At 39.4% G+C, this 15,332-nt stretch overlaps 1 protein-coding gene across 3 annotated transcripts in view; it reads left to right on the top strand.

Annotated features, from left to right (window-relative positions):
- Positions 1 to 14,975, top strand: part of adamts17 (ADAM metallopeptidase with thrombospondin type 1 motif 17) — a 141,744-nt gene extending 126,769 nt beyond the window's left edge. For all 3 annotated transcript variants that reach the window (XM_004912664.4, XM_002939268.5, XM_031899240.1), the window contains 3 exons: positions 1,528 to 1,680; positions 3,894 to 4,071; positions 10,027 to 14,975. In XM_004912664.4, the coding sequence (XP_004912721.1) occupies positions 1,528 to 1,680; positions 3,894 to 4,071; positions 10,027 to 10,178 (483 nt within the window). In that variant the 3' untranslated portion in view covers positions 10,179 to 14,975. The remainder of the gene's footprint in view (positions 1 to 1,527; positions 1,681 to 3,893; positions 4,072 to 10,026) is intronic.
- Positions 14,976 to 15,332: the final 357 nt, after the last annotated feature.

The following is a 15,332-nucleotide window of genomic DNA, read 5'->3' as shown; positions in this document are numbered from 1 at the left end:
GCACTTAAAAGACTGGGGTAGGGCAAGGCCCTTAGAGAACTGGGATGGGAAAGGGCACTTTCAGGGATGGAACACCATGAATGCAGTAGGATCTAAACATATATTAGGGGATTTTAAATTGGACTTTATTAATTCTAATGTAAATATTTGCCACTGCATTTAGGCTATTATTTGTAATTAGTTTTAATCCAGAGTGCTGACATTTTCTTCCCAAGCTGTGGGGTCATTGTATGTGTATTTCCCTGACAAACTAATGAGGCCACTTCAGGTGCAGGGTAGCAACCCCCTACCAGCACGAGAGATCCAGGAACCCACCGGGCACGGGACTGACAGGCACAGGGTTGCAGAGGAATTCTTGTAAAGCTGAAGGGAAGCGGAGCTTAGCTTTGTGCAGCATGTGGCAGTGATTTGCGGAATCGGGTCCATTTAATTTCATACAGAAGTAAATGTAACCAAAGCCTTCGCTGTATGATGAAAAGAGCCAGTGCAGCAAGTGGCTTCAGCAGTGCCATCTGAATGAAAGCTGAAGGGTTCTGTTTCCTTGTCCCCCAAAAAGCAGATTTGTCCCCATAGTTGAAAAACTTAATATAGATAGAAATTAAGCACACAGCAAACACAGGAGCCCAACTATGTACAGATCCACTTCCAGCCCAATGCCGTATGGACCCAGTCCGGCAAACCAGATGAGATTATGTTGATAAATATTGAAAAATTCTCAATAAAAATTATATATGCAATTGACTGAACTTATTTTCAGCCCAAATAAGCATGTATTAAGCAGCCTATTTCTAGTTGCATGAGTAACCTTTAATCAGTCCAGGTATGGGACCTGTTATCCAGAATGCCCAGGACCTGTGGGATCTTTCCGTAATTTGGATCTCCATACCTCATGTCTGCTAAAAATCATTTAAATATTGAATAAACCCAATAGGCTTGTTTTGCCTCCAATAAGGATTAATTATATCTTAGTTGGGATCAAGTACAATGTATTGTTTTATAATTATGGAGAAAAAGGGAATCATTTTCATTAATTAGAATAATTTGCTTATAATGGAGTCTATAGGAGACGGTCTTTCTGTAATTTGGAACTTTCTGGATAAGGGATTCCATACCTGTACTTTAAAGTAGAAGTGAATCACCCCAGTGCAGCTTTACTCAGTGATAAAAAATAAAACGGGAGCATTTGAGTTCTGCTTTAAATGCAGTGAAAAGGATCAAGTCACCCTTAGTAATGAGCCCTTTTCTACGGTGCAAAACCAGACGTTTTTCCCTTATTGCCCTGGGAAAAAGGAAAAATCAAGAATGTGGACAGAGTATAGGGGCAGTAAAGTAGAAGAGAAGCCACTTCAGAAGCGAGACAACTTAGTGAGACTTTGTATGTGATGACATCTTCTGGCCAGATGTATAACACACACTACATGGCAGGGTGTAGGGGAGGGCAACACGGGCAGGGGAGCACAGGAGCAAAGCACCTTTACTGATTATTGATTAGATGTATTGAGCCAATGGCACTTTTTTGTGTTTCAGTGTTCCTCAGACTGCGGCAGGGGCACCAAGAAAAGGCGGATTTCCTGCAGCAATTCAAAGGGGAAATGTGATTCAGCCACAAGGCCACGGGCTGAGGAAGAATGTGAGGATTACACAGGCTGCTACGAGTGGAAGACAGGAGATTGGTCTAAGGTATCTGGACTGCCTTGCCTTTCTTATCAAACACTCCCTCGCCTAAATACAGTGGTGTGAAAAACTATTTGCCCCCTTCCTGATTTCTTATTCTTTTGCATGTTTGTCACACTTAAATGTTTCTGCTCATCAAAAACCGTTAACTATTAGTAAAAGATAACATAATTGAACACAAAATGCAGTTTTTAAATGAAGGTTTACGTTATTAAGGGAGAAAAAAACTCCAAATCTACATTGCCCTGTGTGAAAAAGTGATTGCCCCCCTTGTTAAAAAATAACTTAACTGTGGTTTATCACACCTGAGTTCAATTTCTGTAGTCACCCCCAGGCCTGAATACTGCCACACCTGTTTCAACCAAGAAATCACTTAAATAGGAGCTACCTGACACAGAGAAGTAGACCAAAAGCACCTCAAAAGCTAGACATCATGCCAAAATCCAAAGAAATTGAGGAACAAATGAGAACAAAAGTAATTGAGATCTATCAGTCTGGTAAAGGTTATAAAGCCATTTCTAAAGCTTTGGGACTCCAGCGAACCACAGTGAGAGCCATTATCCACAAATGGCAAAAACATGGAACAGTGGTGAACCTTCCCAGGAGTGGCCGGCCGACCAAAATTACCCCAAGAGCGCAGAGACAACTCATCCGAGAGGCCACAAAAGACCCCAGGACAACGTCTAAAGAACTGCAGGCCTCACTTGCCTCAATTAAGGTCAGTGTTCACGACTCCACCATAAGAAAGAGACTGGGCAAAAACGGCCTGCATGGCAGATTTCCAAGGCGCAAACCACTTTTAAGCAAAAAGAACATTAAGGCTCGTCTCAATTTTGCTAAAAAACATCTCAATGATTGCCAAGACTTTTGGGAAAATACCTTGTGGACCGACGAGACAAAAGTTGAACTTTTTGGAAGGTGCATGTCCCGTTACATCTGGCGTAAAAGTAACACAGCATTTCAGAAAAAGAACATCATACCAACAGTAAAATATGGTGGTGGTAGTGTGATGGTCTGGGGTTGTTTTGCTGCTTCAGGACCTGGAAGGCTTGCTGTGATAGATGGAACCATGAATTCTACTGTCTACCAAAAAATCCTGAAGGAGAATGTCCGGCCATCTGTTCGTCAACTCAAGCTGAAGCGATCTTGGGTGCTGCAGCAGGACAATGACCCAAAACACACCAGCAAATCCACCTCTGAATGGCTGAAGAAAAACAAAATGAAGACTTTGGAGTGGCCTAGTCAAAGTCCTCACCTGAATCCTATTGAGATGTTGTGGCATGACCTTAAAAAGGCGGTTCATGCTAGAAAACCCTCAAATAAAGCTGAATTACAACAATTCTGCAAAGATGAGTGGGCCAAAATTCCTCCAGAGCGCTGTAAAAGACTCGTTGCAAGTTATCGCAAACGCTTGATTGCAGTTATTGCTGCTAAGGGTGGCCCAACCAGTTATTAGGTTCAGGGGGCAATTACTTTTTCACACAGGGCCATGTAGGTTTGGATTTTTTTTCTCCCTAAATAATAAAAACCCTCATTTAAAAACTGCATTTTGTGTTTACTTGTGTTATCTTTGACTAATAGTTAAATGTGTTTGATGATCAGAAACATTTTGTGTGACAAACATGCAAAAGAATAAGAAATCAGGAAGGGGGCAAATAGTTTTTCACACCACTGTATATACCAAAACCATTACTTGTATTGAAAAAAACTAAAATGGGGTATAACAGTCACACGTCTAAATGTATATAGGAAACTAATCCATAAAGCCAAGACTTTGATAATAGATTGGCACACTCCTAAAGAAGTTAGTTTATTCATTCATGACCTGATATTAGCTGCCAGCTCAGCAGCTTACACATGTATGGGGCAAAATGATGGCCTCCTTGATGTATTTCTTTCCTAATGGATCTGTAAAGGCTCTCCGTCTGGTCTGATCTTGTCCTTATTGGTCAGGATGTCAAATAATTATATCAGCTTGATATGGCCCACCACTGCCCATGTATGCCCAGCTTTATTGCTTAACATTCATAATTGAACACAAAGACTTGGGATCAGACCAGCAGTACAGGAGTGCAATGATTATTTACATTAAGTTCATGTGTCCTTGGAAGAGAATGCGGTTTTCTGCTAAATACATTTACATTTTTCACAATGGTGCTTCCCTCTGTGTTTTTCAATTTACACTGTACTTGAACTGAATCTCTGTTTTTTTCTAACAGTGCTCATCTACCTGTGGGAAAGGCCTCCAGTCTAGAGTGGTGCAATGTATGCATAAGGTGACAGGACGGCATGGCAATGAATGTGCCATCATCTCAAAGCCAGTTGCCTACAGACAGTGCCATCAAGAGGCTTGTAATGATAAAGTCAACGCCAACACTATCACCTCTCCAAGGCTGGGTCAGTATTTACATCTTGTTATGGAGGGGGGGGGTTCCACCATGGATCTGTCTGTACTGTCTGTTAGCTTTAATTTAAATAAGTATTAAGTGGCATAGGTGGTATATATTTATATACACAGTATGTGCTTGTAAGTAGTGGTACAGTGACCTCCTAAATACATTATACCATAAGGGCACTGACACTCCAATTACATTAAATACATTGAGAGGCAGAGGGAATTCTCACCCCAAATACATTATTTACAGTGATGAACCCTTCTAAAAAGCAGGTTACCTGAAGGCTTGAGAAGGTTTGAGCATTGAATAAATCAAAATGACCTCAGAAATCATTTGCATTGCTAAAAATTCTCTCACCTAGTGGTAGATATGAGAATAACACCCAAGCCGGAGAAATAAGAGCGTTCAGCATTGGGAGATAAGGACTGAATAGGCAACAGCTGTCTGAAAGGACTTGCATTGTGCTGTGTTGGATCATGCATAATGGATTTGGATGGCTGCCTACACACCATTATTACAAGCTAAAAAAAATTCATCTATTGGCTTGAGAATAAAATTTTAAATAGTAGAAAGAATGATATGCCTTATGTGGAGCCTACACAGTGTAATATAGTATTAAATTACACCATAAAATCATGACAGAATCCCTTTAATTATACAGATCTTTGCTGTTTGTACCTGTTGTGATTGGCTATAACTGAGGGGCTCAGTACATGTGGCGTGCGTCAGGCTGTGTGTACACCACTGAATGCTTAGCAATCACTTTTCACTGACACTCATTTTTTCACACAGGTTTCTGGGTTCATCTTTATTTTCTACCTAGGTGCTACAGAGAAAGATTTATACATAAGTGCTATTATAATGGGGGTGCTTTTTGGTTGCTAAATATGCCTGGTGTGTCGTTCCACATGTATAGTTACTGACAGATGAACAACCCACGTGATTATAAGCACAAAACACACGGTAAATTCCACATTTATACACATTCCACTAATTTTGAAAAATTGCGACTTATTACAAACTTATTACAAATATTTATCAATCTTTCACCAGCTTTTGGCCAAATATAGGATTTTTTAAATCCAAATTGACAGAACAGGTTGAATGCAGCAATTATATCTCTGGCCTGCCCCTGGGTACAAATACACAGTTCCAAAACTTCTGCCACAATTCCAAAAGGTATTAAAACCAGAAAAAAAGTATTGCGTTATGTACAGGATACCAAAAATATGCTCCTTATAGTAACCCTCAAATGTAAAATAGTTGTGATTGCCATAAGAGACAGCGTGGCCCTGCATAAAAACCAGTCTATGTGTTAAAAACCTCCCTAACATGTAGCTAGCCCCATAAAACAGTATCATTTTTCTTCCAAACCAAAAAATCTTTGACAGCACTTTTTATAAAATCTCAAAAGTTACTATTTACAATATTCTGTCTTCCACATTCTGTAGTACAAAAGACAAAACATCATCAATATAAATGCACGTGATTAAACACAGTCGCAGATGGGCAAGTAAAAACGATGATTTAACAAAGCATATGCAGCACATATGTAACATATGTTTCAAGCTTAGTTATAGTGCCTATGAAACTCAAAATGCCTAAGTGAAAAGAACTATTTTCTACTGAGTTGATTCTGTTAGTTTACTTCTTTATTTCTGTTTACTTATTTCCCCTTGCTGAAGGTGTGAGGGCTTGATCTCCCAGACCCCACATAATAACATTGTGAGCTCTGCATTACTTCTGATGCAGTGCTTACATGTGTTTCTGTGTGAGGCACATATATGATTGACTAACTAGATGGCATATAGAAATCCCCCCCCAAAAAATAATAAAAATAAGAGTGCTTACATAAGATTGTAACTGATGTTTAACACATACAAGAGACAGAGAGACAAAACAGCAAGTGAAGCACCGGAAATGCTGTACAACTTGCTCTCCAGTCCAGGCTTTAAAGAACATTTTATAGCCACACTGTAAATGTTACAATGCATACCAAACTATTGGTATCTATGCCGTTCTGAAAGCTTTAGTGTTACCCAGTCGCCAGGAAAGTAACAAAAATGTAAAGATAATTACAGTGATATACAGGAAATCAGGATCAAATATCTACAGTCAGTATTAATAGTTGTATATATAGTTTATGTATGTGATAGTATAGATTGGTAAGTATAGGTTGTGTGTGCTGGGTTTACTTGGAAGGGTTGAACCTAATGGACTCTGGTCTTTTTTCAATCCTATGTAACTATGTAAATATATCAGACTTAGACAACTGGATAATTCTTTTAAATATTGTTTAATGACTGAGAGTAAGCCTTCTAATAATTCAGTTATACACATTGTGTGCATCATGGCTCATGTGAATGACTTCTACTTTCAGAAGGTTCATTATTTAATTTTGTGCTCCTTTTATTCCTTATTACCCTGATATTAGTGATTATTCTATTTATTAAAGGTGAAAATGAATTGCATAGCAGATCCATTTTTGCTTGGCAGGTCCAAGAATTTCCAGGACAGAAAATCAGTGTTTACCCAAGTTCTGGCCCAACTGGCCTCAAAGTTGGGCTTCAGAGTATCTAGGAGAGAAAACAGGATCAATGATAAAAAAAAAAGCAGCACGCCGGTTATGTTGAAAAAAAGTGACTTTAGGAGAGAAAACAGGAATACTCCCCAATTTCACCCCAACTGGCCTTAAAGCTGGGCCACCCAGCCCTGAGTGAGAATCACTCATTAGGGAGTCAAAAATAATATCTGCCTCTTGTTTCTCCCAAGCCATTGTCTGTTATCTACTATGCACTAGGGAACCTACAGGTCCCAGCATATCTGTCTCCATTGCTGCAAAGGGGCTTAATATTGATATTACACAAACTGATATCTTGTTTACAAATGAAGAGGTAAGAGCAAATTATATTTATGACATTCACTCACTTTTGGTGTTATGGCAGATTTTATTTAGGCAAATAATATCTAAAATAAATCCTTATAGATGATGCGTAGTGATCTAATTTGATTATTGGCCATGCCACGTGATTCCCCTGGGACTTGTGCATTATAAAATGTTTGGATGTTGAATGTCCTGTAAAATTATATCCTTATAAGTGGTGGTTAGTGATGTCATCAGTAATAATCTGTGCTTTTTGATGTCATTTCTGTCACATGACTCACTGAAACTTGTGTATTTTAATAAATAAAGTACCCCCTGTAGTAATATATGAGGCTATTAGAAGTCACCTCAGAGTTTCCTAACCTGTATAAAATGATTAGGCAGAAGGTGACTTATAGTTATTTCTTATATTTTAGGGGGTACAGCATTAACTACATTATATAAAGCCTCCTCAGTATGCATATATTGCTTACATTAGGGGGTACATTATTCCCTATATATAAGAACTAGGAACAAACCAGGGCCAGGGAAACGACTTGATCATTTGTTTCCTATGGGGGATGAAAGCATGTAATGAAACAAACGTGGCCAAGGTAATCATATTGCTACATGAATATAAAGCTGCTGATAGTCAGGGGGCACAGGGATCATTATCAAAGGGTAAAGAGATAAATGGGGATCCAAAGATTTCCCTATGCGGCCCAGTCCTTTTCAGTTCGCAGTAGGAATGATCTGGAAGCACATGTGGAAAGTTAAGAATAAAAAAGCTGTTTCTGTTATGCATTTGAGGCGAGGCATTTTGTAGGAGAAACTTCATTTGTTAAAAGAATGGGGGGACTGACCTGTAGTTAGACCTGCGTGTAGATATTCATAGGCTCCTAGTCGAGCGGCAGTTGTAAAATCAAATAAAATGATATCATGCGTTAAGTGGGGAATAGAACCAAGACAATACAGTGTGCGACTTCAGGGCACAGTACATAGAAAGGACTTTTTTTTTTTACATTAGCAGATGTATATGTGCAGGTAATATAATACTTTTTATTGGGCCAACAAATGATTCCAGAGTAAAAAGTGCTAAAACCTCACAAGGTTCATAAGTTTGTCCTTCTCTGAACCTCTCCTTGTTCTTCATGTTTAACACAGAAAGACTTGGGTTTGAAGAAAAACTTCAGTTTTCTACCTGCTGCAGGAGCACCATCTCTAGGTCACACTAACCAATCAGATCTTTGCTTTCATTTTCTAGCTTGCAAAAGACAAAACTAATTGTTGATTGGTTACTATAGACTTTATAAATGATATTTTTGTTAATAAACCAGCCCTACTTTGTGAAAATCGCCCCCCACATTAGAGCTACAGTAGCCTACCCAAACAAATCAGACTCCAATCATGGAGCACTGGAAATGAGGTTTCTCCAATAGGAGTAATGTCTGTATTTTCCAGATACTGCAGGTCCAAAAATACAGTGATTTCAAGAAATCAAAGTGCTGTCCCCAGGATTTCAGGTTCTGGTGATGGCATTTCTGCATTAATTAGAAAACTGAATTAGCGGTGTCACTAATGCTTGCTAAATGCTTTATAAAGTATAGATGCTTTTGAGGGAATGCATCTTAAAGGGCATGTCAACCCCAAAAAGCAGTGAAAGAGTTAATAGCACACATTATAAAAAAAAACCAAAAAAACCCAACCTGCGTGGGGCCACATTTAAGTGCACATCCCTGCGTTGCTGGCAGTGAGGGTTTTGAATGATAACTTACCAGTTATTTCTGTTTTGTATCTGTAAAACTATTTTTATGGTAATAAAACCTATGCAGTTTCCTATCTGCTTGGGGTCCGCCGATGTCTTTTATGTGTTGCATAAGCAAAGGCCCACTGGATCTGTTTTTCATTGTATTGCCCATTGTGCGTAGCAGCAAACAAAGAGATTCTTTTGATAATGAAGTCCTTGCCTCAGAGGATTGCAATGGCTGCTCTGAATATAAAAAAGGATTAGGTGAGTTTCTAGTAACGGAAGCGTTTTGGGACTCTTACTCGGTGGGATTAGCAAGGAATTTGGCTTTTCCTTCCTGTCGGTAATACAATTTATACTTCAGTATTTTGTGTTTTTGTTTGTTATTAAGCAATAGTAATGGAATTAGTGTATGTTTAAATGTGAGGGCAAGAGAATTTGAAACCCAGTGGGTGAGCTTTAGCCTATAGGATAAACCCATGTAAATGGGACAAAGCCCATGTAAATGGACTTTTCTAGGAGCCTTAAGGAATTTCTTCCCAGAACCCTGTTATGACATTTGCATACGTATGAGGCGGTCTCCTCAATCCCTTTAGCTTGTTCGTGCATACATTCCGAAAGAAACCCGATGAAGTATATATAGGATTTTAATTCCCCACCCAGCAGTGTAGTGCTGGCACTGTTCATATGGAGGGACATGACTGTAGCCTCCTGGATAGGTGTGTTGGCACCAGTAGCCACAGTGTAGCATGCTTGCTAGTTGGCAGATTACAGTATGGCAAAAAAAAGCAACAGTTCAATAAAACCAAACTCTGTATTAGTATTTAAAGGAACAGTAACACCAAAAAATGAAAGTGTATAAATGTAACTAAAATATAATGTGCTGCTGCCCTGCACTGGTAAAAGTTGTGTTTACTTCAGAAAGTCTACTATAATTTATATAAATAAGCTGCTGTGTAGCCATGGGGGCAGCCATTCAAAGGAGAAAAGGCACAGGCACATAGCAGATAACAGATAAAACACTATTGTATTCTGTAGAACTTATCTGTTATCTGCTATGTAACCTGTGCCTTTTCTCATTTTTTCCAGCTTGAATGGCTGCCCCCGTGGCTACACAACAGCTTATTATATAAATTATAGTAGTGTTACTGTAGCCAACACACCAGTTTTACCAGTACAGGGCAACAGTGCATTATATTTTTATTACTTTAAAGCTCTTTAATTTTTTAGTGTTACTGTTCCTTTAATACACAGCACTGCTTTCCTTCTGCCATATTTAATGCATTACTGTACCAATAGTTATGTTCTTTTCTCATGCTTTACCTTCCTTCTGCTCTCTCTCACAGCCGCCCTAACATACAAGTGTACAGGGGACCAGTGGACAGTGTATTGCAGAGTTATCCGGGAGAAGAACCTGTGCCAGGATATGAGGTGGTACCAACGCTGCTGCCAAACTTGCAGAGACTTCTATGCCAACAAGGTGCAGCCACAGAGCTAGTGACCCTGAGCCACACAATGCAGCAGCAATGTAACGTACAGAAAGCCATGCAGCAGCAGCAGTCATTACAGACTTGACAACATTTTTTTCAAGCCTATGCTGCCAAAACAGTCCGTGCCGGCAAACCAAAGAACAAGTATCACATATCCTGTATACCGGCCACTTGTTCTCCTCCTCTCTTGGTATCCGCATGGCTGTTGACCTTGGTCAAATACATATGACTTGATTATGGAATATTGTGTTACATACTGCAAACAAAAACCTCAGGCAAGTGAAGCAAGAGAAAACAAAGGGCTAAGAGCTTTCTCCTAGTTTGCCAAAGCTGAAAGAGGTGCAAAATGATGTCATGTTCATTAGTGCTGTGTGTGCACTGAGATCATCTGCTGTGCCGAGCAGTTCTTGGCTATAAAATGGTGCCAGACGTGATGTACTGTTCCAAAGAAATATTAAAGGTGCTTAGTGAGTTTTGCACATATGCACAGGCCTTTTGTGTTAGGGCGCACGAGAGCCTGTGAAATTTTACAGGTGTTAGTCTTTCCTATAAACAATAGGCACAGCCCAAGCCATTTAAATACATCAAGCCTCTTGTGTGTCTGAAACAATTCCCTCCCTTGTAACTGACGCACACACACAGGTAATCCCATACGGCTCCTTTGTTATACAGTAAACCTTTCATTCCAGCCGCAATGTGAATGTGTGGGTCAGTATGGTGCTCAAGATTTCCTCAACTACATTCCCAAATATCACAACAATGAAATGTGCTCCCTTCAAAGAACACAGTATAGTTTATATGTATGCATATGCATCTCCTATATAATCAATGCTTTGGTTAGTCTCAAGGTGCTCACATATGGGTAGATACTGACATTTTGGCCCCGTGAGTCCTGTATGTATGTACATGATCACCGACTGCTGGCTGAACATTGCATTGTGTACAGTGTGTGTGTGTGCAGAGTCCGGCCCCTCTGTTATCTGCACATTGGCCTAAAGGCTGAACCATAATATCTGCCAGATTTGGGCATTTAGATTGCAAAATACACCAAAAATCTGCTTATTTTATGCAAAATACCACCTAATTTTGGCTTAAATCAGTTCTCACAGAACTGGAACATTGTGACTCTGGTGGGTAAGGGCATTTCTAGGTATAAAACCCCTGACATGTTCCCTGAATTGTGTGTCCCATGCCTCATTAACCGCCTAAAACAGAAAGCTTTGTTTTTTATGAGCATTAAAAAAAACCTAATTCTCCTGTTAACATCCAGCAATGCTCCTTGGTCCATGACTGATTGTAGGCTTAAACCGGGGTCTGTTGGCAACCTTGCCATTGATTTTTTTAAAACATGCTATAAGCATCGGGTATAAGCTGTACTGTAGGTGAACTTATTACTGTCATGAATGCTAATGAGCAGCACTCAAAGTAAGATTATTAGTTTTAACAACTCAGGTAACATTTCAAGCTTTTAACCAGCTCATTATCAAGGCTTGCTAAAGGGCTAGTCAGAACAACCCCTGACCCGTGGCACTAATAATCCACCCTTTTGCATGTATTTGGAGTGCTGCTATTCGGCTCTTATGACCAATATTGGCAATTCCGGGTTAAAAACCAATTAATTTGCTCGTCTACTTCAAAGAGAAATTTTATATATTTATATATATATATATATTTAGTGATGCCCAATTTAACCATTTAAAAAAGAACCATATCTTCAATAATATGCATCTATAGAGCTTTGACTGTACAACCATAGTACAATGTGGTTGTTTTCCCTGACACTCCTGCAGTACCCCCACTGCTTAATGCTTCATGACAAGTGGATATTCCTCCACAGCTCCAGTCCAACCCACCTCAACCCTGTAGTTATAGAATTCAACACTATGGCCATATTGTATATTCTCTGGCACTATCTATTTCTGTAATGTGGTGTACACTATATAACACATCATAAAATACATCATTGAAGTACTGGGAAATGAACCTGGGCACCCCTGATGCTGCCAATGCAAATGATTTATTAGAAAGGTTTATCTTCCTTTTATTTCCCCCCTGAATTGAAAGCAGAATATGAAGGGATTCATTTCCATTGATTTAACTACATATATATGTGTGGGTGGTACCTGACGTACTCTGCTAAGGCATTCTCCATTAAAATTATTTTTATTTATAACCACTATGGCTGCTCTTTATTGAAACCTGAAGAAAATGCCTTAGCAGAGGCAAGCAGTATGGCAGCTCATACATACAGTATGTATGAAATAGAGAGATTCCATTCACATAACAGTATATAAGGGGGGCTGCCCTGCATACAGATGCACTAGTAAGTACACCTTATAACAGTGGTCCCCAACCTTTTTCAACCAAAACTCAGGAATTCAAAAATAACTACCTGGTTTGGGGGCACTGTGAGCAACATCCAAGGGGTTGGGGAGCAGCATGTTGCTCACGAGCCACTGGTTGGGGATCACTGCATTATAAAGTATCTGGTAAATCATAAGAATTGTTCCCTGGCTGTGTTAGAACCTCCCCCACTGATATTTTTATTCATTGTCTTCTGCAATTAGCCTATACCTACACTAGTCAAATACACACCCTACAGATTTTTGGGTCTTTGGTGCAGATTCTTCATATAATATTTATTCCTGTTTCTTTAGTAAATGATTTTATAGGGCTGAATTACTAGCACAGGTGATAAATATAATCAGTGTATTACACACAACAACCAATCACATCTTTGGTTTCCTAATTTGTAGGTGACTGTTCAAATCTAATTCCTTATTGGTTGCTATGGGCAACATCGCAGGTGATATTTATCACCTATTTTAGATCAGCCCCTAAGTTTCAGCTCCATCTGGCTTCTGTCTAAGGTCCCCATCAGCTTCCTACACCGCTGTGTCTATCTGCCTTATAGACAACTGTGGTCTGCTGCCAGATGGGCTTTTTTGCCATTGCAATTGCCCTTGCCCAAAACACAGTGTAAAAGCACTTGAAATCGCCCTCTGCCCCCCTTTAATCTAAGGCCTTGCACATTTTCTATGGACTCATTCCCAGTACGAGTACTCACACTTTTATGACATAGCCATTGGCAGCAATGGGGAGATGCAGGGACAATTTCTGGTATTTTGTTGGTGCATTCTTTAGGCAAGGACACCCCTCATAGCTCTGTGTGCCATTGCCCCATTACCCTAACTTCCTCTGCTTACAAATTACTGCTATATACCTGTGCTTCCAAGGGTTGAGCAGGCATTGTTCCTTTCCCTAGCTATGCTTATATGTACATATGTATTTTCATGGTTCTCCTGTTAGGCAGGCATTGGAGGAAAAGGGATGGCTGGTGCCCAGATGCTGCCGAAACGACTATGCCACAAGAACAACTGCATTTGGTGCGGGCATGCTCTCATTTTATCATATCTCTCTGTACATGTACATGCTATGATTAAACACAGGGAGTTTCCCTGCTAATACTATGCATATAAAAGGCCATTACTGACCACTGTAGTGTGCTATATCCCCGAGCCACTAAGCCGAATCGCTTGTTGTTTTGTTTTTTATGAATGGGGTCTGTGGAGATTAAAGAAAGCTGTCACCAGCTCGGCAGACAATCACATATAAGGATAACATATAAGGATAAGTTTTAAAAGAAAAGTGAAGGTAAAAATCACTAGTGGTGTAAGGTAACCCCCCCTTGGATTTGAAACTTTCTATCCTGAGCTGGTGCTCCTCTTTTTCCAAAAATGCATAGGCCCAGGGTCCTTTCTTCTAAGTGCCACCCTGCCATCTTTTCTCACTTAACCAGTCATTGCAGATGGCAGCATGGCCCTCAGAAGAAAGTACCATGGGTCAGTGCATATTTGAAGAAGAGGGGCTCCAGTCTGGGGGCAGTTTATAAACAAATTGGCACCCCAAATGATTTTGCCTTTGCTTTTTGATATATCTACCTTTCCACTCCTCGTTTTTTTTACCTGGAGGTAACACAGATTTAATGATCACTGAAGGGTAAATGTTTAGCAAAGAGTCTAACACCAGTGCAAAGGTTGCTGTTTGGAAACTCCTAACTCCCATGTTACTCTTTAAAAGCTACCATATCTCAGGAAGAAACTCAAATATGTATAAAATATAAGTATATATGGTGCTTCCCATAACTGAGTGTGTTTTGTGTTCACTGAACCAGGTATACTGCCACAAATCTAAGTAGAATGATGTTATGTGAGTGGGTTAAGCCTTTTATATAGAGTACATATGGACAGTGGACAGAATGAGTGATTTTAAGTCTTTGCCAAAAATGACATAAAAAAGTGGATCTTTAGCAGGTTTTGTCACAATTTTTATTCTATTATTGTTGTTTTATTCTGTATTTTACTGTATCCAGGTGGTCATTAGAAAAGCAGAACAAAATGGCATCTTTCATGATATTGTTAAACTGTGAGTGTGTGTGTCTGTAGCATGGAAAGGACTGGTTTCTATGTAGCATTTCCCTATGGTGCTAGCACAACACTTTTGTATAGAATTTCTCGTTATTATGGTACTGTACACTTAACTATTGATTGTGGTGGTATTGTTGTCTTGGTGTTACCAAAGTAATGTCTTTATTGCTGACTTACTATAACACAGGGATATAAAGTCTATGGCAAATGTATCATTGAACAGAATGACATGTCTGTAAAACTGTCTAGTTAGTCTGCTTGTATCCTGCACATGGGACAGCTGATGTGGGGCAACTTCTTTTATTCATATATGCTCAGATAAGTGTTGTGCATTGCAATGGATTTATAAATAAAGCCCAGATAATTTAAAGAACAACACTTGACCGTTTCTAGTCTTACCTTACAGGACATCAAAGCACATTTAATAGAAACATTTGGGTGATGTGTTCCTGGTGGCAATGCTACATGTATCTTAGTGCGACCAAGGAAGGCTTGTTATTAGCGCTTACTGTAGCTAATGTAGCACTTAATAAAATGTTCATCTGCTTATTCACCCTTCCAAGCTCATTATATCTGAGGGTCCCTGCAAACCCCAAAAGGGACAGTTATTTATTGCGTATTCAGTACACCTAAATAAATGTGTTGCATGAAAAAAATAGAATAATAAAGAACAAAAAAATTATGATTATGATAATACATAAAAACTCATAAGTGAAGCAATAATATGCTCAAATG

The sequence above is a fragment of the Xenopus tropicalis genome, chromosome 3 (genome assembly GCF_000004195.4).
Source record: "Xenopus tropicalis strain Nigerian chromosome 3, UCB_Xtro_10.0, whole genome shotgun sequence".
NCBI lineage: Eukaryota > Metazoa > Chordata > Amphibia > Anura > Pipidae > Xenopus > Xenopus tropicalis.
This window is presented reverse-complemented; position numbering and strand designations above follow the sequence as displayed.